This window comes from Myotis yumanensis, unplaced genomic scaffold (assembly GCF_028538775.1).
Source record: "Myotis yumanensis isolate MYYU_CA2020_CCGP unplaced genomic scaffold, mMyoYum1.0.hap1 SCAF_17, whole genome shotgun sequence".
NCBI classification, from domain to species: Eukaryota; Metazoa; Chordata; class Mammalia; order Chiroptera; family Vespertilionidae; genus Myotis; species Myotis yumanensis.
In genome coordinates this window covers 15,014,681-15,042,330 of record NW_027223768.1, presented here as the reverse complement: position 1 = coordinate 15,042,330, position 27,650 = coordinate 15,014,681, and the positions used below count along the sequence as shown (strand labels likewise).

The 27,650-nt window shown below is 58.3% G+C and overlaps 2 protein-coding genes across 2 annotated transcripts; both read right to left on the bottom strand.

Annotated features, from left to right (window-relative positions):
• Window positions 1-521: 521 nt before the first annotated feature.
• On the bottom strand, window positions 522-11,061 carry ADAM15 (ADAM metallopeptidase domain 15). Its single transcript, XM_070396026.1, is given in 24 exon segments — window positions 522-844; window positions 943-1,067; window positions 1,321-1,392; window positions 1,799-1,873; window positions 2,433-2,502; window positions 2,896-3,034; window positions 3,249-3,321; window positions 3,741-3,818; window positions 4,077-4,272; window positions 4,360-4,421; window positions 4,423-4,665; window positions 4,795-4,887; window positions 5,156-5,330; window positions 5,416-5,564; window positions 6,509-6,593; window positions 6,733-6,902; window positions 6,980-7,048; window positions 7,131-7,196; window positions 7,928-8,120; window positions 8,212-8,288; window positions 8,472-8,550; window positions 8,965-9,041; window positions 9,673-9,779; window positions 10,914-11,061. Coding segments are annotated over 24 exon segments (2,595 nt in total). The 5' UTR covers window positions 10,993-11,061; the 3' UTR covers window positions 522-801.
• Window positions 11,062-11,302: 241 nt separating this feature from the next.
• On the bottom strand, window positions 11,303-27,615 carry DCST1 (DC-STAMP domain containing 1). Its single transcript, XM_070397310.1, is given in 17 exon segments — window positions 11,303-11,855; window positions 14,078-14,191; window positions 14,296-14,438; window positions 14,901-15,017; window positions 15,319-15,445; window positions 15,563-15,658; window positions 15,792-15,891; window positions 18,095-18,252; window positions 18,840-18,961; window positions 19,710-19,853; window positions 19,945-20,161; window positions 20,889-20,978; window positions 20,980-21,029; window positions 21,585-21,713; window positions 26,562-26,636; window positions 26,705-26,830; window positions 27,480-27,615. Coding segments are annotated over 17 exon segments (2,121 nt in total). The 5' UTR covers window positions 27,541-27,615; the 3' UTR covers window positions 11,303-11,603.
• Window positions 27,616-27,650: the final 35 nt, after the last annotated feature.

Sequence of the window (27,650 nt, the reverse complement as noted above, 5' to 3'; positions counted from 1 at the left end):
TTCTGGGCCGAGGGCCCACGCAGCCCCGGTCCCCAAGACGAATTAACGAGGTGGTTGCGGCTTGTACAAAGCACCTTTGTTCCCGAGCCCTCAGGTGGGGGCGGGGGAGGAGGCAGGTGCGTGGCCTTGGGATCGTGGGAGCCGGGCTCCACCCCGGCTCCAGGGCGCTGAGCACACCAGCCAGAGCCACTTTTCCCAGCCACCAGTCCGAGGGTGGAGACGGCAGGTTCCGCCGCTTGGCTGGTTGGTCGGATGGTCGCCCCCAGGCGCCGGGGGCAAGGGCTTGGCGACTGGGGATAGCGAAGGGCGTACGGTTCTCTTTGGCAATAGATTGTGCAGAGAGCCGCCCCAGGCTGGGCAGCAACAAGCCGCGGGCACCCGGGGGACGCCAGCTGCTCCAGCCTGGGACTCTCGTCCTCTCCATCCAGTCTTCGTCCGAGGCGACAGCGTCCCCTGGCGGCCAGACGAACCGCAGCGGGGGCGACCCGGACTTCCCTGAGCAGACAAACTCCGAGGCGAGCTCCTAAAATCTTCCGTTTATTACAACCGAGCAGAGACTGTGCGCACCTCCCTCAGCCAGGCCCAGCGCCCAGATCTGCGTAACCCCCATCTGCAACTGCGTGCGCAGGTCCCCAGGGTACAGCTCGACAGCTCGTGGGGTGTCTTAAGAGGCCTGCTCCTTGGCATCCAGGCTCTGGCTCCTTCCATCACCGCAGGGTGTGTGGAGGGTACTGCAGGGGACCGGCCCACGCCTCTTTAAGTCCTAAGCTGGGTTGGAGGCAGGTGGAACTTCAGAAGAGGTCAGAGGTAGAGGGAGGACACAGCTGGGGGCGGCGGTGCAGGCCTGGGGTGCCGGAAGCAGAGAAACAAGGTCAGAGGTCCCCTTTTCCCAGACCACTGGCCCTGCCCACCCCCCCATTTTCAGCGACCCTCCTTGCCCACCTGGAAGGTACCACTAGGGGCGGGATTCCAGCTCCTGGACCAGGCTGGTCACTTGAAGGACACAGGCCCTGGGGGTCTGCAGGGAGTGGCTTCCTCGGGGGTGGGGGCTTGGCAGGCCCCTGAGACTGAGAAAGAGAAGGTAGGACACAGGCTTGGGAGGGGCTGTCGTGTTGGCATCCCCCCCCCCCCCCATGTACTGGTGCTGGGGAACACCAGCTGTTGGGGGGGGGGAGCACCAGAGGTCATCTCTGTTTCCATCCGTCACCATAAGAGTACCAGTGGGGTGTGTGCCTCAGCACAGAGGGGAGATCTCGCCACGGCCACAACCAACACAGCCCGGATGGTGGCAAAGGCTGTGACCTCTCCCCCCACTGTTACCTTCGGGTGCCTCACCACCGGGTCAGCGGGCAGAGGGCGGGTGGGGGGATTAGGTCGGTCAGCCAGCGCAGCCTGAACAGAGAGAGGGGCAGTGACTGTGAGAGCACATCGAGGGGCAGTGAGCATGCAGAGGTGCTCCCATGGGGTTCAGATCGACATGCACAACAGCCAGAGGGCAGGAGCATCGGGACATGCGCACGGGGCTCGGGGCATGCCAGCAGATGTCTGGGGAGGAAGGTATGGTCACCGTGCTGTCCCTGGCCCGCTGCAGTCCCGCCACTAACCACCAGATGGTGGTAGAAACCAAGGCAGGAGGCTCACCCTTTGCTGCTTCTGGGGCTCAGAGTGTCTGAAGGCTGAGGGGCACCCGGGTCCCCTAATGAAGAGCACCACTGGCAGGGAACAGGGAGGAGAACTGCAGTTGGGCACCAAGCCTCCCGCCTGCCCTGAGCCAGGGCAGGGCCTGGCCCAGATTTACCTGGAGTTTCTTGGGCACAGGGTCAGGAGGCAGTGGCCTTGAAGGGGGTGCCGGGAAGCCAAGAGCACTAGCCTGCTGAGATAGCAGGAGGAGCAAACAGGCAGAGTGGGGAGGAGAGGGAGCAGAGAGAGAGAGATGTGGGCAGAGAGGGTTAGTGCCCAGGGAGGGGCAGCTAGGACCCCCGGGACAATGGGGGTTTGCATGCCGTTATTCATTTGCATGCAGAGGGGGTGACCAGTGGTAGAGTGGGCACGGAGACCACCTCCACACACATACTTCTATCATCAGATGCAGAGGGCTCAGGGCAAGGGCACTCACCAGCCCTCTCCACATGGTGGACACTGAAGGCCATCCTGGGTCCCACCCTCCCTTTCCTTCCAGGGACCCCAGCTTGGTCTCAAAGCCACCAGCGTGGTTAGCTCAGAGGTCAGCAGACCCTTCTCTAGGCGACTGCCCACCCCGCTCCAGGCTGGGCTTTGTTTCTCAGCCTGCAACCAGGAGGGAGGAAAGGGCTGGCCCTAACTCCTCTGATGGACTCTTGGGCGCTGTGAGTCTTTCTCTGGGCCCACCCCAGGGCCCAAGCTGGATGCCGGGCCAAAATGGGGCCCTCTCTCCTCTGGCATTCAGGACTCACCTTGACACCTGGCATCAGCAGGGCCCTCTGCGGGGGTCCTGGGCGTTCTGGGGGACCAGGCTGAGCTGCCCTAAGCATGGAGAAAGGGCTCAGCCTCAGACCCTGTTCTCCACCCATACGCCACTCTTGAGTGGGGTTAACCCTTTGCAGCCCCTTGAGAGGAACATGTGTGGGGCTTAGGCCCAATGGGTGGGGGCGGAAGCTGATGAACCCCAATTCCCCAGCACAGGGCCTCCGGGGGGAGGTGATCCTAGCATCCCAGCTCACCCACGCAGTTCTACCCGTCTATGTGGGAGGTGAAGAGTTCCAGGGAACATGGAGGGAAGGGAGGTGCGTGGGGTGTGGCCCAAGGGGCTTGGGGTCAGAGCCAGGTGGCAGGGGCTGCAGAGGGGGTAGGGGCAGGGCTCCAGGCTGTTGTCCTCAAAAGAGCTGTGGAGGGAGCTGGGAGCAGGGAGGCTGGTACCTGTACTGGCAGCTGGGTCCCTTGAGCTGGCAGAGTCGCTGTCGCAGGCGGGCACGGTACCAGTAGCTGGCACCAAGCAGCACCAAGATCAGCAGCAACAGGAGGCTGAGGAGCAGCCCTGTGGTCAGGGACCTGGAGGCTGTGGGGTGAAGGCAGGTTTGAAGGTGAGCAGGGCTGAGAACTCCACACCCAGGAAGGGGTAGGGGGCAGGGAGTAAAGTCAGGTGCTGAGAAAGTGAGGGGGTCAGGGGTCACAGAGAGTCGGGGAGCCAGCAGTGAAGGGGTGGGGAAAAGAGAGGGGTAAAGGATGAGCCACTCTGCCCTCCGGCTGCCCCTGTCCCCAGGCCTTGCTACCTCGGATCCGGGCACGGCAGTCAGGGGGTGCCCAGCCCTCCTCACAGTGGCAGAGCCTGTTGCTGTCGCAGACCTAGGAGGAACAGGTTGAACAATGAGGGGCTCTGCACTCTGGGGCCCTGTGTCCCTGTCCCCAGCTTTTCAAGATCCCAGATATCCACAGCTGGCAGGTGAGCTGGAGGTGAACGGGGGCAGAGAGCCAGCACGCTGGGAGTCTTCATGCTGGAGGACATTAGATCGACTACCACTGTGAGTGCCTTCTAGATGCTGGACACCAAGTCACAAGCTTTCAGACTCCTCTCTTGTCCCTCAGGAAGTGGGTACTATTACTCTGCCCATTGGACAGACGAGGACACTGAGCTCAGAGAGGTGAGTAACCTGCCCCTGGTCATGCAGCTAGGCAGTGGTGGAGCAAGGATTAGAACCAGGGATGTCTGTTGCCAAAGGCCTGGAGGCTCCCTGCTCCCCTTTCTCATTCCCACGCCAGCTCACCCCGTGCCCATTGCACTTGCTTCGGCATTCCTGTGCTCCCAGGAGAGCCAGAGGCTGGCATCGACGGTCAATGCACACCTGCCCAGTGGGGAAGAAGAGCAAGGATCACATTCTTGCAGAACTTACCAGCACTGGAAGCCAACATGGCTAAGGCCGCACCCTGCTTTTTCAGATGGGAAGACCAAGGCTCAGAGGATGACAGGACTTGGCTCAGTCACAAGAATGTGAACTCCCCTCAGATCTGTGCCTTTTACACGGGTGGACGGTGAGGCCTGGGCTGCTCACCATGGTCCAGATATCCCTCCCCACTTAGTGTGGCTCACCCAGGCTGCTCACCAGGCCAGGGCCACAGGCTGTGCCAGGTAGAGTCAGGAGGGGCTGGGCCACGTCGTTGCCCAGGTCCAGGTGTACCCAGCTGCAATTCAGGTGGGTCCCGTTGGCTTCTAGTATCTCCCAGTGCAGATCCCGGGCTGAGCCCAGCAGAGGCTGGGCCACGCCCCCCTGGCACTGGAGCTGCCCGCAAATGGCATCTCTGGAGTGAGGAAGGAGGCACGGGGTGTGGGAGTGGGGCCACGGCTCCCACAAACCTAGGGGAGGAGCTATTGATTTCCTCACTTACCTAGGGTCACAGGACAGGTAGCTGCCAGTAGGACTGCGCCCACAGCTCCCAAAGGCATCCCCCCCGAGTATTGGCAGTGAGGAGGCAAGGGGGTGCGGCGGGCTGGGCCCCAGGCCCCCAGAGAGCCTGGCACTGTTGGGCATAGGAAGCACAACGCCCTCGCATGCACACAGCCTGTCCACCATCGCACGGCTCGCCATCCCCCAGACTGGTATCAGGAGGGCACTGGGAGCTGTCTCCTGGGCAGAATTCGGGCAAGTCACAGTCACCTCTCTTCGGGCGGCACTGCCAGCCAGCCGGGCGCAGCTGTGGAGGGCGAGTGAGTATCAGTGTGGGTGCCGGGCAAATCCAGCCAGGCCCTGGAGGTCAGAATGACTCTCTCCACCCCGGCCCCTGGCAAATGAGCTCTAGAAGACGAGTCCAGTCTGTGCCCACCTGGCAGTTGTGACAACAGGGTCCGTCGGAGGCACACTGTGCCCCTGGCCTCAGCTGGCAGGTGAAGTAATCACAGCAGGGATCGGTGCAGTCCTGTGGGCCAGGGCACAGAGGGGCTGGGCGTCAGAGCAGGCTGGGCTGAGCTACCTCCAGTTCCTCCCAGAGCCTGAACCCAAAGGACGCCCACAGCCAGTGACAGCTACAGCCCAACAATTCACATGCTGCCCTGCAGACAGGGAGGTGGGAGAGGGGTGAGAGGGCCCTTCGGAACCAGAGAGGGCTCAGGAGGCTTGGAGGGAGCCCTTGAGCCAGGGCAAGGGCACCAAAGTGAGTGGGGCAAGGCTTTGGGTGAGGGGCTCACATCTGGGAAGTCACAGTTGTACTGCTTGCTCAGCTCCACAATCTTATTTCCACGGACAGTAGCCATGGAGCGCAGGCGGGGCAGTTGTTCAAAGAGGCAGCTGCCCATCCCATCCAGGAGGGCTTTCTCCAGGGCCTGGCGGCTGCAGTTGCTGAAGTTCAGGCCGGGCAGGAAGCTGGGAAGGGCGGCAAGGAAGGTTGGGGCTGTAGACCACTCCCTGACCCCTGCCCATCCCCTCTTTACATCCTGCAGTTACTCACTCTGTGGAGGCCTCCATGATGCAGCTCTTGGCCGGGGCTGGGCCTGGACAGGGGCAGCTGTTCCCAGGTGGGTCATGGTCCAGGCCCAGGCTGTGGCCCAACTCATGGGCTATGGAGGAGGCAACTCCCAGGATGCTTATGGAGTGGTCCTATGGGGAAGGGGTACCCAGGTCCACCACCAGCCTAAACGTCCTGTTCTCTCCTCAGCTGACCTCTTGGGCACTCAGCAAGCGCTGCCTCTCTCCTTAGTTGCTTCTAAAGTAGGAGGAGTGCCGAAACCGGTTTGGCTCAGTGGATAGAGCGTTGGCCTGCGGACTGAAAGGTCCCAGGTTCGATTCCGGTCAAGGGCATGTACCTGGGTTGCGGGCACATCCCCAGTAGGAGATGTGCAGGAGGCAGCTGATCGATGTTTCTCTCTCATCGATGTTTCTAACTCTCTATCTCTCTCCCTTTCTCTCTGTAAAAAATCAATAAAATATATTTAAAAAAAAAAAAAAAAAAAGTAGGAGGAGAGCCAGGCCAGCGTGGCTCAGTGGTTGAGCACTGACCTATGAACCAGGAGGTCACGGTTCAATTCCCAGTCAGGGCATATGCTCGGGTTGCTGGCTCAGTCCCCAGTGCGGGGTGTGCAGGAGGCAGCCAATCAATGATTCTCTCTCACCATTGATGTTTCTATCTCTCCCACTCCCTTCCTCTCTGAAATCAATAAAAATATGTTACGAATGAATGAATGAATAAGTAAGTAAGTAAGTAAATAAATAAAGTAGTAGGAGAGCCCAGGTCTGGGGGGTGGGAAACATGGGTTCTAGCTCAGCTCTGTTCTCCCTCCCTCACTGTGTGGTCCTGGGAGATCACCTCTGTTCTGTGGGCCTCAGCTACCCCCCCAAAATGGGAAAACCTCCTAGGTGAAGACTGTACACTGATGAGCTGGCCATCAGTGAGGGTGCCCTGACTGCAGAAGCCACATGATGCACCCCTGCTCTCTATACCTATCACTTGGCGTTGGGTAACTTTGTAGTGGGTTTCAGTGAATAAATGGTACCCCCAAGAGGTACTTAATTGGGAATGGGCAAGAGACCTGGGAACAGCTCACCATGTTCACACCTCCCGAGTAGTCAGGAGAACAGATGGAGTTCTGAATGGCCATGCCCACCATGGGCCCAGAGAATGAAGTAGCTCTGTGGAATTGAGAAGCCAAAGGTCAAGGCCAAACACCAGGGGAGGCCAGAGCTTCAGGGCCTCAGGTAGGGAGCTGGGCTGTACAACTGGCCAGGTCAGGGCAGAGCTGGCCCCATGGACTGAGCCTGGGGATCTTACGTCACCAGCTGGGCACTGTCGTGGGGCAAACGAGGCAGTAAGTTGGTCCGGCGCCAGTGGAGGAAGTTGTCTAGCGTGACACCTGGGTCTTGGCTTATCTCTATCAGGTCTTGATGCGTCCAAGCCTCCAGGCCCACTAGCGCCACTCGTACATTCAGGGGCCGGAAGAACTGAAAAAGAGCTGGGGCTCAGGAGAGGGGTTCTCACAATTAGGGGGCCGCAAGGATGCCATCAGCCTGACACTCACCGTGTCCAGGAGGTGGACCGCTTCCAGTGTGCGGTTCAGCAGGTACTGGAAGTCTGGGTACCTCTGGACCTGTGGGTTAAGAGAGGTTCCCGTGAAAGGTGGCAGGGCAGGTGGGGGTCAGGGCAGGACAAGCAGGGGCCAGCAAGCTCACCTCCGAATGATCAGCTACAATCATTAGCTCAATAATCTTGGTCTCTGTCACCACATCCCGCCTCCACTGTAGACAAGAAGGAGCCTCAGGCACACGCTCCGCTCACTGCCAGCAGCTGCAGGGCTGACCACGCTGTGTCCACTCCCACCCGGAGGACAGTGAAGAGCCCCTCTTACAGAGGAACCACTGAGAGCCTGAGAGGCTAGGGACTTGCCCAAGGTAGGCCAGGAAGTAGGTTAGGAAGCTGGGAGCAGAGCCCTGCTTTTCTGGCTCCAAATTCAATGTTTTTTTCCAAATTAAAATAATAATAATAATAATAATAATAGCCAATACCATCAAATACCATATGTCAGGCACAGTTCTAAGCACTTTACTTACATATTGAGTCACTTAATTTTCATAGCAACCCTGTAAGATCCGTAGTTTTATTATCTCCATTTTACAAATTAGGAAACTCAGTTTTGATTGCTTTATTATTGGTAACTATGTATTTTCTATATCCAAGGGAGCTCTCCACATATGGGATCATAAGTCATGAGGAGTTGGAGCCTAGTACATACATCTAAATCCTTGATATACCACTTATTAGTTGAATGGCCTTGGGCAAGTCATTTAATCTCTCACGAAAATAGAGCTATCAACAGCACCCACCTCCCAGGGCTGCCGGGAAGAGTAAAGGAGATAATGTTCATAAAGTGCCTGGCACGTGGAAATTGCTCCATTAGCAGGAGCTGTTGTTACTGTGGACAAATTGCTCTGAGGGTCCCGGGGCCGGCCCTCCTGCCATTCCTCCTTACCCGGCGGATATGACGCTGTCCCAGGGGGCGCTCTGGTGGAGCCTGAGTAGACACCGGTTCACGCCAGCTCAGGGTGCAAGTGTGGCCTGGCACAGGGAGATCCTGGACCCGGGAGACGATGGGAGGACCCTGAAGGTCCCCAGGCCTCAGCTCCAGGGTATAGCTTTTCTCTGGGGACAGGATCACCAAGCCCCTAGGGAAAGAGGCAGGAAGTCAGACAACTTTTCAGCTCCATGCCTCATGCCCTGCCATGTCCCCACCTTTGTGGACTCTACCCACTGTACCTGAGCCCGGAGCAGGTGCAGACGGAGGCCCAGGAGTCTGCATGGCCCTGCACTCCGCCCTGGTAGCAGCAGTTCTCCTACAGCACAGAACAGAGTGCCCGTTTGCTGGGTAGGCCAGGGTTTCAGCCCAGGAGACTTGCCTGTTGGTTAAGATGTAGCATCTTCCCACATCCTCCAGGGATGTCCCCCCCCCCCCCCAACAGGTGCCCCCTCCCTCCTTTCCTCAGGCCAGAAACAGGGCACAAGAGGGCCCAACTCACCAGAGTGTGTCCCTCACTGACTACCCTGGTGCCATCAGGTTGGTACCACACCAGGGTTGGGTGGCCTGGCACTAGCTCCCTGTGAAGACAAAGGAGAGCAGTATCAGCTCTCTCCCAGGGTGCTGCAGGGCCAGCCTGCGGCCTGAAGGCGACAGAGGGTTAACGGGGTGCCAGGCATTGCCCCATCCTTCCTGCTTCCCCCCTGAGGCAGCACAGCATAGTGGTTGGGCCACAAATTCTGCCAGGCTTTCCGGCCTCCAACCTGGATTTCACCACACACTAGCTGTGTGACCCTGGGCAAGTTATGTAACCTCTCTGTGCCTTGACTTTATGTATAAAACGAGGACAGTAATAACACACTACTTGTATCTACTTGTAGGGTGGTTATGAGGATTATATGGATTCAAGCACTTAGTACCTAACACACAGTAAATGCCATAGAAGTTGTTAGCCATGTTATTGTTAATATTATTATTAGTACCCCGGCCTTTACCTATTCTGTAGCAGCTCCAGGATATGACTCTCACCATCCAATTCCAATTTGATCCGTAAAGTCTCAGGCAGGCTGGTCTGTGGGCACCAGAGAGCAGGTCACCGCCCTGGCCCTGCCCCAAATTCCTATTCTCCCTGACCAGAAAGTGCCAGGCCCTTAGGAGAGCACCGATGATTACATCACTGATTGGGGGGGCTGTCCCCAGGGAGGGGTCAGGAAGGCCTGTCTGGCCTGGGGCATTGTTCTGGGGGGTTGTGCTGGGAGGTCAAAGAAGGTATCTTGAGCCGCCCCCTTCTCGGCTTCCTGCCCAGAGAGGAAGCATCGTGGAGGACTCAGTGCAGGCCCCAGCCCTTCCTCTGACTCAGCTTTAGAATTGGGGGTAAGGGGAGGGCATTGGGTGAGGTCCTGACTCTCTTTCCAAATCCCTCCATGGAGAAAACCAACAAATGAGACCAATAAATCAAGTTTGACCTCAGGATTTCCCAGTGGCCATGGATGGGCTGGGTGGGGCTGAGGCAGATGGGTGGAGAAGGGGGAGGGAGCTAAATGAAGCCGGGTGCTGGGGTGTGAGGGGAGAGGCAGCCGGGCCTGGGGTGGCCGAGCCACAGTGAGGTCCACTCACCTGCTCTTCAGCCAAGCTTCATCTTGAGACACCTGACTGGGGGGATGACAGGGTGGTACTTTGTTTGAGGGTACAGAGAGGCTCACCTGAAGCACCTCTGCTAGGCTGAGGGTGAGGTTGTCCTGAAGGATCTGGGGTTCCAAGGGCCCACTCGGGCTCTTCTCTGGAATTGCCTGCTCCTCCTTGGTGCCACCTGCAGGGTCCCCAGAGTACCCCAAGAGCATGCCGAGAGACTCAGCACCAGCTGGTGCCCTCGGACCCCCTGGTTCCCAAGTACTCCAAGGCCCCTTCTCTGCCTGAAGGGCTCCTGAACTGCGTGCTGGGACTTAAAGGAGAATCCTGGGGGTGGGGGCTTCCTCCAACAGTGGGCCTTCATTCCACCAACACCCCCAAATCCCCAAAGAAATTGAGCTAGCCCAGCCTGTGGCTCCTCCCTCTCGCCCTCAGACCAATCCCAGGTTCTCATAGGGGCCCTCTCCCCTCCCACTCCCACCCAATCTCCATCCCCCCCAAGCAACGCCCCCTACGAGGACTGAGGGAAGCCTGGTGGCTGGGTGCCCACTCACCCTCCCCTTTTCTCACGTCGGAGATGCTGGGAACGCCCATTTCTGGGTGAGCAGTGCAAACACCACCATGCCCTCCCCAAACACCCCTCATGCCCAGTTAGGCACACCCGCTCCCCACAGCCTCTGCTTCCTCCCTGGGTCCCCCCCCCTCACACAATGGCCCTCTCTCCGCCGGACACTCCACCCTCGCCTGCCCGCTCGGCCCCCGGCCCAAGACCGCAGCAGGAAGTGAAAGTTCCAAGGAGGAGTTGGTGTCCCAGCCTCTTTCCTGGCCAATTCTCCCCTCTTTTGGCGTCTCCCGGGCCCCCGCCAGCTCAGCCAGGGTTCTGGTGGCATCAGCACCAGAGTGCGAGGTGCCTGGCCGTTCAGGCCTAGAAGGTGGCGGCAAGAATCCTCTTCGCCAACCCTACGAGCGTGTCCACTGGGCACCCTGGCCCGGGTGAAACGGCCGGCCAGGCCCCAAAGGAGCGAGGCCTCAGTCCTGGGGCGCAGTGACCCACTCCCGGAGGGGCGGGGCGCCGCGCCAGGCCCCGGGAGCTGGAACCAGCGCCCGAGAGTGTCCGCGCGGAACCGTGCCGAGGGTGACCCTCCTTTCCTCTCCTCTCCATCGCCCAGTCGCCGGCCCTCGCCCAGGACCGCAGACCAGGGCCGGCCGCGCTCTGGTTCGGGGCTCCCAGGGTCTCCTTCTGACCCCGATGCCTCCCGACTTCCCCGCGCCCCTTTCCAGTCCTGCCCTGGCCCACTCCTGGCCCCGCACTCACTTGTCCCTGGAAGCGACGGGAAGGGCAGGGGGCTGCCGGCGCCCAGGAGCCCCAGGGCCCAGAGCAGCGCCAGCGGCATGACAGCGGCGCCCGGGGCCGGCGAGGGCGGCAGGTGCCGGGCCGCGCGCCGAGTCCAGCGGCGGCCGGGTCTGCTTCGCGCACTGCGCCGCGCGGGGCCGCCGCCAGGCCCCGCCCCTCCCCTCTCACAGGGTCCCGAGCCAGGCCCCGCCCCTCCCCTCCTGCCGCGGCCCCGCCCCTCCCCTCTCACAGGGTCCCGAGCCAGGCCCCGCCCACCCAGGCCCCGCCCCCGGAGAGGCCCCGCCCCGCCGGGCTTGGCTGCGAAGGAGTCGGCCGGGCCCGGGACTCCGCTCGCTCAGCGCAGCGCAGCGCAGCGCCGCCGCTTTCCCCGCTGCTGTGCTGGGTGGGAGCCGAGGCCGGTCCGACCGGCTGGGGCGTCGCTTCTCCACCCGCCGCAGGTCCGGACTTCTTCTAGCAGCGTTGCTGCCTCCCGCCTTCAGTCCGCCGCCCGGCCCTGCGGCGATCCGGGCCAGTTCTCCCCGCTGCCCGCCAGGCAGCGCCCGGCTCGCTCCCCGCCCGCGTACCAGATCCCTGCGGAGCGCGGGCGGCGGGAGTGTGCACGGCATTTTATTAATTAGGAAGGGGCGAAGTGGGAGCGCGCAGGACGCCCCTTCACTCCGCATAGGTAGCGTCATCGTTGCTGTCGCTGTAGGCGGAAGAGGAGAGCTCCTCCCGGGGTGTGCAGACCGGGCAGCGCTGCCGCATGTCGTCCCAGCACGACCGGCAGTACACAGCCTCGCAGTCCGGAGTCGGGCACACGTAGGACTCGGGCGTCTCCGGGGCCTGGCACACCACACAGCGCCGGCGCAGCCAGGGGCGCAGGAAGGGGCATCGGCGGTGCAGGATGTCCGCCAGGTCGTGGCGCTGTTGGGAAGCGAGGAGGGTGGAGAGCTAGAGAGGGAGCGAGGTGGGGAAAGGGCGGAGGGGAACCGGCCAGCGCTTCTCGTCGGAAGTCTCCAGGCATGACAGTGCCCACGAGCTGGAGGAAACTGGATTGGGCAAAGACGACCCCCGGAGGGCAAGGGTGCTATGGAGGCGGGTCCTAGAGAGCTGCCCTCCTGCACTCACTCCATGATGGAGAGTGGGAGGGTCCGGCCTGTGGGACTCAGTGCTTGAGCGTTGACCAATGAACCAGGTGGTCACGGTTGGATTCCCGGTCAAGGGCACATGCCCGGGTTGTGGGCTCAATCCCCAGTGAGAGGCATACAGGAGGCAGCAGATCAATGATTCTCATCATTGATGTTTCTATCTCTCTCTCCCCCTCCCTTCCTCTCTGAAATCAATAAAAATATATTTTAAAAAAATAGAGAGTGGGAGGATGCAGCGTGGACTCTCCCAGCTAGCAACAGCAATAACCATCATTTTCATTTTCCCATCAGTCATGTTATTTGGTTCGCAGGGTGGGGCTGCGAAGTGAGGAGGACAGATAAGACTATCACTGTTGTGTTCCCCAATTTGCAAATGAGGAAGATGGATCTCACAAAGGTGAAGTGACTTTCCCAAAGGCACACAGATCGTAAACAATCAAACCTGGTTGCACCCAGGTGCCCTGATGGGAATCACAAGCCTGGTGCATCATGCGCCCCCTCTCTCCCACCCTCTCTCCGCCGGCCACCTGATCAGGTCACTCCGGCTCCCAAAACTCCAGGAGCTGCACTGCCTGCCAAAGGCAGGGCTCCCGGGGGTGGCTTTCCTAGCCTCCCCCAATCTGGTCCCTTTCCAGCCTCTGCCCCAGCGTACCCCTTCCTGAGCTGTACCTGCCTCCTTAGACTAGCCCTGGCACTCGGCACGCCCTCTGTTTGGATTCTTAGTCTTTGCACATTCTGTTCCCTCCGCTTGGAATGAATGCCCTTCACATTTCTATCTGCCCATCAAAATCCACTTTACTCAGGACCGGGTCATGGGATCACAGTATGTTGTTGCTGTTTTATTTTGTTTTTGTTTTTTTTGTAGCAGCCCATGTTTCATGGGGGGGGGGGGGGAGGGATCTGGGCACAGCAGGAAAAAGTTAAACAGACATTCTCACTTTGATGAGTTTGCTTGGGGCTGATTGAATAAGAACAAGTACTACTTGTTGTTGCTGTCGTTGTTTTTGAATAATGTTGGGCCCTGTACTATACAGAAACTGTGAGTAAATTAGCTCAATTCAAACAATAACCATGTAAGGCAGGTATTGTTTTCATCATCCTCATCACCTCTTTTCCAGGTGAGAAAACTGATGTTGGAGAGGTGGTCACTTGCCTGGTCACCCGATGACAACTAACACATGTTCAGAACTTTCTATGTGCTTGCACCGCAACAGCAAAACTCACTTAATCCTTACCACACCCAAATGGAGTCGGTGACTCCACTTTACAGAAAACCAAGGCACAGCATTTAAGTAAGTGCTCAACACCATATAGTTGTCATAGTAATAAGGACAGGGGCCAGGATTTAAACCCAGGTCCTCTGGCACCGGAGCCCTACACCTGACCATCACTCTGTTACTAGTCTCTAGGGAGCAGGCCTGCACATCTGTCTCCCCCCCCCCCCCCCCCGCCCCCACACCCTCATTCTTCAGCGGGAGACCCAGGTCCAGTGAGGACTATGGCCAGAGTGGCACAGCTTCATGAGGGAGTGTGGACTGGAGCCTGGTTCTTCCGACTCAATGCGCTTTCCATATACCACGCGCCCTTCATGAGGCCTCCCTGGCCCCCAGCCCCGGCCTCCCTGCCTCCTATGGATTGCCCCGAGCTTCTGGTCTGCAGGTCTCTCAGTAGGCCCCGTGGCTTTGCCGTGGTCCCTGGTTTCTGATGAACCCCTCTTGCTTTCCTTCGATCAGCCTATACCACATCTTATTCCTCCTTTCCGCCTGCTTCCTGCTGGTCCTCTGAGTAGCTCAGGCTGGGCTGACGTCTGGGGCTCAGAGACGGACACAGCCCTGACGTCCAGGAGCAGATGACCAGGCCCCTTGGCACGAATCATGTCTGAACTCACTGAGCTCCCAGAGGCCTGGGGCCTAGTGGGGGCTGGGAAGGGGGAAACCCTTCCTTCGCGGTTCTCAGGCCCAGCCGGGAGCCACAGCGCGCAGGCCTGGCCTGACTTACTCGGGCTCTCTGCTCTCGCGCCTGCCTCACGATGGCCGCCCTCCTCAGTTTGGTGAAGGCCGCTCTTTTCCTCAGGAGCTCATTGTAGAAGAACAGGATCCGCTTCTTCTCTCGCTGGGCCAGGAGAAGAGGGTCAGTACCAGCACCGTGGGCGGCTGGTGTGTGTGTGTGAGCGCTGCCAGGAGGGTTGGGAGGCCAGGGGAGAGGCCAGGGTGCACCTTGGGGAAGTAGAAGGCTGCGATGACCCTCCGGAGCCGGTAGCCGAAAGCCTGGAGCAGACAGAGACACACTAGCAGGCCGGTGGGGAGTCCAGTCCTCGCATAGGCTCCGGCGCTCAGGCTCACGGGCTGAGGCAGGCAGGCTGCGGGGCGGGGAGGCCTGTCAAGGGTCTGGCCCCTGAGGGACAGGGCAGCCCTGGCTGAATTCCCACCCCAGTGAGGCCTCGGGTTAGGTCTGAAACCTTGCTGGACTCCTGTTTCCCCCGCCCCCTGAAGAGCTGGGCCATCAAGGGCCCAGGTGGCTATGTGCTCAACACAACGCAGATGTAGACCATTTCCATCGGGGCAGGAAGTTCTGTGGGACAACGCCCTCCAGAGGACGGGACCCTCTGGCCCTAAGGCCCAGCCCCCAGGCTCCTCTGACCCAAGTCTGTCATCCTCCAACTCTTCAAGTCGGACTCGATATTTCCAGCTCTGGTTCCCCAACCCAATCAGTCTCCTCTGACCCCATCTCCCCACCAAGGCCCGGTCCCCACTCTGGGCCTTGGAAAGCCCCTCGCCCCTCAGCCCTCCACTCCTCTGCTCCGAAACCTCAGATCACTCACGCATGTTGTTTGATTCCACCACCGTCTCCGAGGAGGTGTTCAGGGCCCCGATGGTTTTCCGAAGAAGCCGGGCAATCAGGGAGTCCCCCCCAACTTTCACCTCCAGTTTATGACTGCCTGAGGCAAAGATCCGGGGTTGTGGGGTGGGGGGTGAGGGATGATGTAGGGGTTAGGTGAGGAGTCTGAGTTAAGGGGATGAGGAGAGGTCCAAGCTCAGAAACACTTCTCAGGTGCACAGTCCACCCCTTCATGGAGTGCCAAGCCCTTTCTCTTGTGGATGTAAAGGGACAGGAAACCGAGGGCCCCGGGAACAGCTGTCAGGTTGCGGGGCTCAGAAAGGGGCTGAGACCCAGAGGCAGAGACAAAATGGGAAGACTCAGGGTGGGTGGCTGCACAGGGCGGTCTCGGGCGCGCTCACTGCGGAAGGAGTACTGCAGGAAGGAGTGGCTGCGGATGGTGTCGAAGATGGAGTAGAGAGCCCAGTCCAGCCCACACAGCACCAGGAGCAGCAGCAGAACCGGCAGTGTCTCCAGCAGCTCCCTGACCTGCCCAAGAGCAGGAGGGGTGGAGCGGGCACCCACCTGCCCCGGCATGGCGCCCTCTGGATGCCTTGGCCCTCCACTCTCAGATCTGTGCCTCCAGAGCCCCCCTGCCACCCTCACCACATTTCTCATTTCTGAGGCCTGGATCGTGGGGTCATAGGGGAAGATGACCGTCTTCTTCTCAGCTTTGCGGAGCGGCAGCAGAGTCCGTTTGCCCTGGAAAAAGGTGCCCACACAGTGAGGAACACCAAGGACTGTCTCCCCCCTTACTCCCTTGCCCTCCTGGAGCGTGAAGCCACAGGACAGCTAGCGGCGCACCCGCAGTTTGGGCAAGGCTGGGCCCACTCACCAGCTTCTTCCTGCGTTCGTCGATCTGGCGGAAGTAGGTGCTGATGTAGATGTTGTCAAAGCGAATGTCCCCGTTGTAGCTGTCCAAGTAGGAGAAGGACCTGCGGATGAGGACGTCTCCCTCTCTCTCCAGCCCTGGGCTTCCTAAGGCACAGCCACTGCACCAGCCGGCCACTGAGCACCATCTGCTTCCCAGGAGAAGCCTCTGCCCTGCCTCAGTCAGGAGCAGTGAAAGGCACCCGCACCAGCGAGGGGGCAGCGGGGAGGAGCTGTGCACGGTGTGTGGCAGGAGGAGGGAGATGTCCCAGGTGTGGATCTCGCAGGATGAAGATCAAGCAGAGGAACAGCAAGAGCAAAGGCACAGAGCTGGGGTGGGGGGGGTGGGGAGGGGGGACCCCGCAAGGTTTCAGGAGCCACCTGACCCATTATGACTCCCACAGTCACTGCAGGATCTTCGCCCCTCGGCTGAGCCTGAAAAACATCTCCTGGAGGTTCCTTCCCCTCTGACACATCCCTGGGTTCAGCCGTGGTTTCTGTGTGTGAGTTGGGGGGGGGGGGGGTAGGTGTGTGTGTGAATGTGTAACTCTCCTCTGTGTGTCTCCCAAGGCCCCACATAAACCTTCCATTTCTAAGGAAAAAAATGTTAATTGTTGAAAATGTGTTTGAGCCCCAGCCGGTTTGGCTCAGTGGATAGAGCATCGGCCTGCAGACTGAAGCGTCCCGGGTTCAATTTCCGTCAAGGACACATGCCTGGGTTCCATCCCCAGTAGGGGGCCTGCAGGAGGCGGCCGATCAATGATTCTCTCTCATCATTGATGTTTCTATCTCTCCCTCCCTCTCCCTTCCTCTCTGAAATCAATAAAAATACTTTTTAAAAAATAAAATGTGTTTGAAACTATAACATGACAGTAAATAATTTCTGTACGCCGTGAAACATAACTGCCAATGCTATTGGTCCGGGGACCTTGTCATAATCCATACATCTTTCCCTTTCAAGTAGAACTGACTGTAAATGCAAAGAAAGATGGTGAGCGCCCCCTTGTGGAGGAACCTCTCGCTACTGTGCAGAGGCCTCCGGAGCCTGGGCCCCGCCCTGTGCCCAACGCTGCCCCTGCAGGGAGTGACCTCACCCAGGTTGAAAGCCTGCAAGTGCCTTTTGACTCTGTGCCTCCTCCTGCCCCTCCCCTCCCCTCCCCAAGCTCTGAGGCCTGGACACCTTTCCCTTTTAGGGCCTTCTCAGGCCGACTTCCTGCCACGCCCCAGTCCGGCCAGGCTCCCTGACCTCTGACCCACCTTGGACTCCTGCCTTCAGTCTGTCCCCATCCATCCTGCAACCGCCCCCAGGGCTTTCCAGACTGTCTGGCCAAGCCCACTTCAGCCAAGTCCTCTGCCCTCCACATCCCACGGAGGCCAGGATCCTTGCCCAAGAGACACCCTCTCTCTCCTTGACCATGGCTCCCCATCGGCTGCCTTTTGAAGCCCATTAATAGCTCTTGCAGGGGCACCTCCTCGGCTCCCACGCCCGTCCCACAGCCCTCAATCGTCTCTGTCTCTCGGATGCCTCTCTTGTCTGCCCTCCGCCATGAGCTTCTTGAGGGTGGGACTGTGGCTCATTCATCTTTGTCCTCTCACAGGCACACACAGAACCACTCACTGGAGTCACTCTGGGCTCCACAAACAAGGGCAGGCTGAGCAGAAGCCCCTGTGGCTGTCCCTGCCCAGCCCCTGCCCAGCCCCTGCCCATCTCCAGCCTTTGGGGGTGGAGACAGGAAACAGAGGGTCCAGAGGTCAGTAGGGGACGGAGAGCAAGGCCCAGGGCGGCCCGGCTGGACGCCAGGCTGGGTGGGGTTGAGGACTTTGGTCCAAATGGAGGGAAAGTAGCTGCCAACACAGCAGGCGGGAGAAAATGAAAGCAGAATTGGACGATAAAAATGGCACAAAGTCAGAGCCAAGGGGACTATGAAGGGCAAGAAAAAAAACAGAAGTCAAAGCGAAAAGTAAAAACGTCAGCATCGGGATAAAGGCTGGAAGGAGCCGGATAGATGGAGACGGACGCCCTTCTGGGGCGGCAGGAACACGGGCGATGTTCCTTCTGACAAAACGCCCACGTCCCCTTTAACTCTGTGTAAACAACTCACCCCACTCTAGGAACGGCAGAGCTAAGGGCACAAGGACATGCACATCCAGAGTCGGAGGTGGGCCTGATGGTCCGTTCTCCCCCCCCCCCCCCAGCCCCGGGGAAGGCTCCCCTCCAGAGCCAAGGAAGGGGTGTCAGGGGCAGCGGGGGGCCGGGGGGGGGCTCACCCGTGGAGGACGATCAGGAAGGTGCAGGAGAGCAGCAGGTGCAGCAGCCCCAGGGCCCACTCCAGCTGGGCCTCCTGGCGCCTCACGTAGTCCCGCACCTCGGTGCTCACGTGCTCCCAGCTGGTGTTGAGGCCCAGCAGCCCGGCCTGCTTCTCCTCCTGTGGGAGGCACAGGTGCAGGCCCTCCAGCCTTCCCGCCACCTGGAGTCTCTTTCCTCTCTGCTCTCCTGGAATTCTTTTTCCCAGGAACAAGGCCTGATTGCCCCCCACTTTTCACCTGCCTCTACCCGTCCCCACTATTAATGAAGTTAGTCGACATTCATGGAGCCACTCCTCCGTTTGCCAGGCCCAGCCTCCCCGTGGCATCTCTCCCCGGCGCCCCACACATGCCGTGTCCCCTGGCTTGTCGCGGGACCTGTGGGAGCCGCTGCCGCCTTCTGCCCAACACCCTCCTGGACATAGGCTTGCTCCCCTGCGTCTACGTGAGCGGACACGTCTCACACCTGGTTGACCGTCCATCCCAACGTCGGGTCCATGCATAGCACAGGCTCAGCCTGTTTCTCTCCTACCACCCAGCACCAATGCTGTTCCTTTCCTGCCCCCTCCCCACGCCCAGTGACCTCTTTCCTATGCCACCCCCCCCCCCCCGCCCCGCCTGCACTTGCCCTACCTCAGGTCCTCTTCCCTGTGCCCTCCTCCCACTCCCTATCCCCCCCCCCCCATTCCAAAATGCCCCTGCCTCCTACCTTGAGGTTAATCGTGGCTGAAAAGTCCCCTCCCAGCCCATGAATGGACTGGTTGACAGAGTCGTACGTCTGCCCGAAGTTGCCTTCCACTGGGATGCGACTGCGGCACCAAATTTCCATGGCTGGGGGGCGGCGGGGCCAGGTTAGGGGCTGCCTCCCGTGCCCAGCCTCCAGGCTTCCCTTCCGGTGATCCTCCCCATCCCGCTTTCTGCCTCCCTGCCCACGGCTTCCTCCCACCTGGGGTCTATTTCCTCTCTGCTCTCCTTGAATTCTTTTTCCCAGGAGCAAGGTCTGATGGCCCCCTTTTTTCCGTCTATAACCATCCCAACTATTAACAAAGTTAGTCCACATTCACAGAGCAACTGCTCCGTTCGCCAGCTCTGTTACCTTCTTCACAGTGTTATCACCTTAAACCAGCGGTTCTCAACCTGTGGGTCGCGACCCCTTTGGCGGTCGAACGACCCTTTCACAGGGGTCGCCTAAGACCATCCTGCATATCAGATATTGACATGACGATTCATCACAGTAGCAACGTGACAGTTATGAAGTAGCAACGAAAATAATTGTATGGTTGGGTCACCACATGAGGAACTGTATTGAAAGGGCCAGAAGGTTGAGAACTACTGCCTTAAGCCCTCAAAAACCCTGGACGGGAGAAGCACTATTATGATGCCCATCTTTCAGCTGAAAAGACAGCGCAGAGCGTGGCTGTAACTTACCCTGGGGAGGGGAAGGGCTGCTCTGAGGGGGCTGTGTCCTCGGAGCCTAACGCCTCCCGCCTCACTGCTTCCTGCCCCACACCTACCCAACGCACCCCAAGGACTCAGCCCCCTACCCTGGTACTCCCCACCCTCCTGCCCCTGTGCTGACCCTTGGCAATGCCACAGAAGAACTTGAACTTCATGGGCAGGCAGAGCAGGTGGTTGAGGAGCGGGACCCGGATTCGTTGCATGCACTGTTCGTGCTTTTTGTCAAACCAGCGGCGGCAGCTGAGTATGGCCTTGTTCACCACGTCTGTGGGCAGGGGCAAGGGCCGTCTGAGACCCCCACACCCTGACCTGGACCCCCGGCCCCATGGCCTGCCCCACCTGGGGACACCCCTCACAGGAGCAACGAAGCTTGGTCTTCAGCTCGTACATCTTCTGTGTGGAGAGGTGGGGTCCGAAGGCCATGGCTCGGCGGGTCCTCACCCCTCGGGCTGTCTCTTCCAAGCCCATGGCATCCTCGGGTGTGTAGCCAGTCTCACTGTTCACCTGCGCGTCCAGGTCCCCGAAGAAGTTGGAGATGTTTTGAGTCTCGGCTCTCAGTGACTTTTTGCTGCCCTGGGGGGAAGAGGGTTGGAAAGGGTCAGAGACAGGGGCTTAGAGCTTCTGCTGCCCAACAGCCTCTCCTCCCCCCATTCGCCAAGCTTTGGGCTCTTACCGCAGGCCTGTAGGAGCCTCGGCCCTGAGGTAGATTCTCACCTTAACCTCTCCACTGGGTACAGTCCCCTGAGCCCTCTCCTCTCCCCAGATGCCTCTGCCTTGCTCACCTCCCAGGCTCCCAGCTCCTCCTCAGGCCTCCCATCCCAGGTCCTTGGACTTCACCCCACATCACCCAGCTCTCTGCCCTATGCTGTCTCAATGTCCCAACCCCTATCTCCCCAGCTCAACCCCCATCTCCCCAGCTCAACGCTCCAATCCCCCCAAAACCCCAGTCCTCAAAACCCAATGCTCTATCCCCTGGTCTTCAAAGCTTCCAAATCCTCACGGCCAAGGCCCCCAACGCCCTGACACTCTAGTTCAGCTGCCCAACCAACCTCTCACTTCAGCGTTTGGAAATGTGGGGGGGGCAAGGCATGTCCCCATGACTGGGGGCGGGGGGCTCTCTTGGCATTTCGTGCCCAGGGACCGGGGCACAGCCTACAATGTTTGGGGACAGTCCTGGAAAAAACAATGCCAGCAGCACCCCCATGGGGAAAGTGCAAATCCAGGGTCACCGCTCCCAGCTCAAGTCACCTAGGCCCCTGGAAATAGGGGCCCCTCGGCCCTGCCCATGAGGGGTCCTGACCAGCAGGTCCTTGAACACCGCACGCAGCGGGGCAGTGGACACGCGCCAGGCTGCGCGGGTGTTGTTGATCTGCAGCTCCACGGTGCAGCCCCAGCGAGGCGACCACCTCGTTGAGGTTGTATCGCAGGTTGGCCACCGGTCCTGGGGGAAGAAGCCCTGCTGAGTCATTCCCTCTAGCAGCGGTTCTCAACCTGTGGGTCGCGACCCCTTTGGCGGTCGAACGACCCTTTCACAGGGGTCGCCTAAGACCATCCTGCATATCAGATATTGACATGACGATTCATCACAGTAGCAAAACGACAGTTATGAAGTAGCAACGACAGTAATGTTATGGTTGGGTCACCACATGAGGAACTGTATTTAAAGGGCCAGAAGGTTGAGAACCGCTGCTCTGGAGCTAAGTAACTTTCTTAAGCCCCCCCCCCCCCTCGCTCCCTCTCTGCATGCAGTGACCACCTTCCAGAACTGAACCTGACGGGGCCCCGCAGCCCTGAGAGGCCCTCTCATTCCGCCCTGGCTTTTTCACCTGTCAGCCAAGGAGCCCCGAGTGGGAGGAATGCTCTCAGGGACACGCGGCACGTTGCCGCAGCTGGGATTCGGTTCCCACCCTTTCTCCTCCGCCAGGCCTGGCTCCCATGGGTGTCCCACCCACGTCACAGCTTCAGCAGCACTAACTGTACCCAGGGGCCCACTCACCCTCATAGATGGCGGCCAAGGCGTAGCCCAACACAAAGAGCCTGCCCTCTTTGCCCAGCATTTTGGGTATTAGCAGGAGGCTGGCACAACGGATATGAGGGGACGTCCCCCAGCCCACGGCCCCGGAGCCTGTCAGGAGAGCCCAGGAGGTAGTAAGGCAGAGCGAGGAAGCTGGTTAGGCTACCAGGTTTACCAAAGCACCCCCCCCCACCACCACCACCACCAACTCCCTTCTAGAACACCACCATCCCGCTCTTGTCCCCATTTACACGGACTCAGATAGACCTTCCAGGCCACTTATTACTTCACTTATCCCACAGCCATTTACAGAGCTCAGCTGAGTGCCCGTCCCTGGAGGGCTGGGAGAGATGGAAAAGCCATGGCTGGTGATCGACTTCGTGTGTGTACACGGGTGAGTGTCTGTGTTAGGGAAGGAAGGGGTCACTAGTTCTTATTTCCAGGTTGCGTTCTCTCCTACCCTAGGTCCCTAATTGAGCCCTTAAGCATGGACCTCCTGGTATGTTTCAGCAGTTTCCCATGTGTCTCCCTGTGGTCTATGAAAGGAGACAGTGAGTTCCTTGAAGCTCATAATCCAGGGAGAGAGACAGACGAGTAAACAGATGACTACAGTGCGACGTGCTTAGCGCTCAGGGAGGCGCTTATAAAGACCCGTGGGAGCCAAGGAGGGAGTGGGCGCTTCTGCAGGGAGGGGTGGGGCCGAGAAGCTGGACAAAGGAGGTGATGTGTCAGCTGGGCCTGGAAGATGAGTAACTGTTGTTAGAAGGCACAGACGGCATTCCAGGCCACAGGAACAGCACGAGCTGGTCAGGGGACCTAGGAGATTCCTGTGTGGATAGCGTGTTCATCCCGGGGTCGCCAAAGCAAATCCCGAGCCTACGCCTCACTCCCTTTCCACTGCCCCCATAGAGTCCCCGTCATCTCTCGCTGGGACTAACTGGCCTCCTGCTTCCTCTCTTGCTAAGCTACACTTCGATTTCACAAGGCAGCCAGGGTGATCTCGTAAAAGCATAAATCAGATCGCGTCCCCTTTCTGCTTCAAACCGTCCAGTGACTTTCTACCACACTTGGAATCAAATCCAAATCCCTCAACAGGGTCTACAGACTCGTGATCTGGCCTCTGCCTCCCTCCCAACGTGATTTCATGCTACTCAGCCCTTCACCCACCATGTCCACCCTCACAGACCTCGCTGCTGTTTCTAGAACACGCCCAGCTCATCCTTTCTCTCTGGTCTTTGCCCTGGCTGTTCTCCCAGCCAGGCGCACCCCTCCCCCTGGTCTTCACCTGTCTGGCACCGCCTCGTCATACAGGTTTGCTGCAAACCCCATCGGGTGCCACCCCACAGTTTGTTCTGCTTTCTTTCTTGCTAATGTAACTTGAGTTTTGTTCAATGGCCTGTCCATGCCCTGACCCCTGGGAGCGAATCTGGGTTTGTCTAATCCAATTGTGGTAAAACAGAACATTGAAGGGGCTTTTCCTGTGGTCTTGGCCATTTGACCAAAGACTCAAGCTGAGGACAATAGTTGATAGAGTTGAGAGTTGCCCTACATTCTAAAGAGAGCCCCATGGCCTGGCTGGCGTGGCTCAGTGGTTGACTGTTGACCTATGAACCAGGAGGTCACAGTTCGATTCCTGGTCAGGGCACATGCCTGGGTTGTGGGCTCGATCCCCAATGTGGGGCGTGGAGGAGACAGCCAATGATTCTCTCTCACCACTGATGTTTCTATTTCTCTCTCCCTCTCCCTTCCTCTCTGAAATCAATAATAAATACTTAAAAGGGAGAGAGAGCCCAATGGAGGTGCCAACCCCTTCTCTAGACTCCCAAAGAGCAAAGCTAGTCTCTCACCCCTCCACCCCAACCAGCCTGTATAAAGACAAGACCAGAAATGCGAATTTTCTGGAAGTGGAGAGAAACGGTTGGTGTAGGCAGACATTGGAGGCGAGTCTGTGAAGAGAATGGACATTCACTGCCCCATGTTGCGTGAGAGGCTCCAAGAGAACCCTGTAGAGACTGGTGCTTCGAGAAGGGGAGGGAACCTGATCATCTGTCCGGGGGTAGCCTCCTGCTGAGCTGCAGAACCTGGACTGCCCAGAGCCCAGAGCCCAGAGCCCAGAGCCCAGAGCCCAGGGAGCGTTCATGGAGTGAGAGTGGCACGCGCTCCATGGCAGGAGAGAGCCACTGCAAGGTGCCCTACTTTCCCAGTCTGGCAGGGCTCGCAGTGGGCATTTCCTCTGGGACAAGAGGCCGTGCTGGGAGGGAGCAGGCCGCCAGTCACCTGTGAGGCTCCCATCAGAAAGGGCGCCTGCCTGTGGGAGGCATCACAAGCGGAGGCTGTGGGCCGCCCGCGGGAGCTGTGGGCAGCTTCACCGGAGGTCAGCCAAGTGGAACTGCCCTCAGCAGTGACCTGGGCTCTGCAAGGTCCACTCAGAGCCTCCAAGGAGACAATAAACGTGAGGGCCTGTCACACAGAGGAATTATAACAGTCCCGGTGACTCCAGACTTTTGTCCCTTTTCCTCTAATGCAACGGTTCTCAACCTGTGGGTCGCCAACCTGTGGGTTGCGACCCCTTTCGGGGTCGAACGACCCTTTCACAGGGGTCGCCTAAGACCATCGGAAAACACATATATAATTACATATTGTTTTTGTGATTAATCACTATGCTTTCATTATGTTCAATTTGTAACAATGAAAAGACACCCTGCATATCAGATATTTACATTACGATTCATAACAGTAGCAAAATTACAGTTATGAAGTAGCCACGAAAATAATTTTATGGTTGGGGGTCACCACAACATGAGGAACTGTATTAAAGGGTCGCGGCATGAGGAAGGTTGAGAACCACTGTAATCCCTTTCTGACATCAGAACAACCAGAGGGGAAGAAAGCGGAGAAAAAAGTCAAGGATTGGCCGTGCCCCCTTCTCCACTACAGGACCCCCACCAGGGGTCAGGCCTGAGCTGAGCAGGCAGGGTGGGAAGGAGGGAGCAGGCTGGAGCAGGAACCGAGATGGAAATGTTGATATAGTAGACACAATGGGTCTCTTAAAAATAGTCATCATTACTGAAGCAGGACTAGGGCTTCTACATGAAAGGGGCCAGAAAGCTAAGGGTCGTCAGCCACAGAACGGGTTTGAATGCAGTGATTAGAGAAAAGCAGCTTCCTGTTGGTGTCCCATAGAGAGGCGTTCATTCAGCAAACTGTGGGGATGCCAGTTCCGTGAGAGGGCCTGTGCTGCTCAGTGCTGACCAATGAGACGAGAGGGGAGCTGGCTTGGGTGGCGGGGCGGGGGGTGGGGGGGGGGCGGGTGGTTACAGGAAAGCTCTCCTTGTTCTTAAGGGCATGTACCTCTCTTGCAAGCTTGATCCCCAGCCCCTGGTTGGAGCACATGTGAGAGGCAACCAACTGATGTGTCTCTCTCACATCAATGTTTCTCTCTCTCTCTCTCTCTCTCTCTCTCTCTCTCTCCCTCTCCCCCCCCCCCCTTTTCTTCCACTCTCTCTACAAATTAATGGAAAAATATCCTTGGGTGAGGATTAAAAAAAAGAGAGATATGAAAGGAATCTGGGTCTTTGGTGGGTTTACTAAGCTGCTGAATTATACAAACTCCAAATTCCACTGTAACTTGAAACTTATTATCTATATATATAAAAGGCTAATATGCAAAGTGTCCCCTCGGGAGTTCGATCAGAGACCAGGAGTTTGATTGCTCACTGACCACCAGGGGGCGGTGCGGAACAAAGGAAGGCCCTGGTCCACAGCCAGCAGCCGGGGAAGGAAGGCCCCGGCTGGCAGCTGGAAGGCCCCAATCGGCCCTGATGCCGGCCAGGCCTAGGGACCCTACCCATGCACAAATTTCGTGCACCGGGCCTCAAGTATGAGATAATAAACTTTCTTTATGGTCAAATCACTTTTAGGTGGGCTTTCTTTTCTCACAGCCCAACAGCTCCTGATATTACAATGTCACCTTCTCTGAGAAACCTTCCCTGACTACTCCAAGCTAGGGTAGCTCCCCAGCCCCTTTCCGTCATATTCCCCTGGTTAACTTTTTTTTTTTAAATATGCGTTTTAAAATTGATTTTATTGATTTTTTACAGAGAGGAAGGGAGAGAGATAGAGAGTCAGAAACATCGATGAGAGAGAAACATCGATCAGCTGCCTCCTGCACATCTCCCACTGGGGATGTGCCCACAACCAAGGTACATGCCCTTGACCGGAATCGAACCTGGGACCCTTCAGTCCGCAGGCTGACGCTCTATCCAATGAGCCAAATCGGTTTCGGCTAAAATTGATTTTAGAGAGATAGAGAGAGAGAAACATCAATGAGAGAGAAACATTGATCTGCTGCCTCCTGCACACCCCCTACTGGGGATCGAGTCCGAAACCTGAGCATGTGCCCTAACAGGGAATCCAACCGGTGACCTCTTTTCATGGGTCAACACTCACCCATCGAGCCACACCTGGGCCTGGCGAACTGTTTTTCATACCACTTGTCACTATCAGAAATGCTCTTGCTTATTTCTTGTCCATTTAATGCCTAACTCTCTCCACCAGAATGTAAACTCCCAAAAAGCTGCTTGCCAACCTTGTTCATTGCTGAATTCTCAGCAGGTGCACGGTTAGTGCGGAATGAATGACCTGAACTTATCCAGAGGAGCAAGACACAAGGCCAGAGAGGTGAGGAGAGATGGGGCTTAGGAAGGGCCGTGGGGTTGGGACTGTAGCATGAGGGTCATGGGGAGTCCTTCCGATTTCGGAGACCCCTAAAGGGAAAGGACTGTGTCTCCTACAGACTGGGGCCTCCTCCCTCTGGGTCTCCCCTCACAGGCCAAGGCAAGGCTGAGGCCACAGCCTTTGGGTACAGAAGGAACAAGCTCAGGCTCCTTCCTGGGGACCCCGGACGGGGCCGTGTCCCCCAGGCCTCTCGGGTGCCCTGCCCTTGGCCCCCACACTAACCCGCCAGGCCGTACAGGATCATCATCTTCTGTTCTTCATAGATGTTCATAGGGCTCACCAGGAGCTGAAAGAGACCTGAAGGGACAGAGTCAAAACCAAGATCAAAAGATGGGCCCCAGCCCTCCCCTCTGCTCCACACTCACCTATGGCCAGGAGCCCCCCAGTGCCTGCCCCCAGCAGGACAGCGGTGACCGGAAACTCGCCGGGCTGGCGCCACAGGAATCGGCTACAGCAGGTGGGCAGTGCCCAGCTCAGGAGCCTCTGCACCGCTGAGGGGCCAAAGAGTTGAGCCCATCAGAGCCAACACCTGGCTCTTCTGACCAGGTTGCGGTTCATTAGGGTGAGGGCTTGCAGGGGGCTAGAGCAGCGGTTCTCAACCTGTGGGTCACCAACCTGTGGGTCACGACCCCTTTGGGGGTCGAACAACCCTTTCACAGGGGTCGCCTAAGACCATTGGAAAACACATATATAATTACATATTGTTTTTGTGATTAATCACTATGCTTTCATTATGTTCAATTTGTAACAATGAAAAGACACCCTGCATATCAGATATTTACATGACGATTCATAACCGTAGCAAAATTACAGTTATGAAGTAGCAACGAAAATAATTTTATGGTTGGGGGTCACCACAACATGAGGAACTGCATTAAAGGGTCGCAGCATGAGGAAGGTTGAGAACCACTGGGCTAGAGGCTGGGGGAGCCTGGAGGAGGGTGGCAGGGACTGGAGGGGTCCTGAAGGAAGTGGGGCAGACATGGGGGGGGAAGAAGGAAGGACTTGCCCGAAGGAAGGGCACTGAATGAGAGGTGTAGGGACCCCAAAGCGCAGGGGAGGGGGTCCTGGAGGAGAGACTGGATGAGAGGATTGGGGGCTGGAGGCGCCAGGAGGGGTGGTGCCCGATGACGGACTCACTGGTGTGGGGCTGTCTCCTCTGCTGCCCTTTCGGTCGGTCCTGGTGGACTCCGGTGTCCATGTCCGCTCTGGGGAGCCCTCTCTCACTCAGCAATCTCCTCAAGGATGCTCTGGGTGTGAGGTTCTGCTCCCGTCCCCTCGGCCTCCCCCACACCTGCCTGAGGTCTGTCT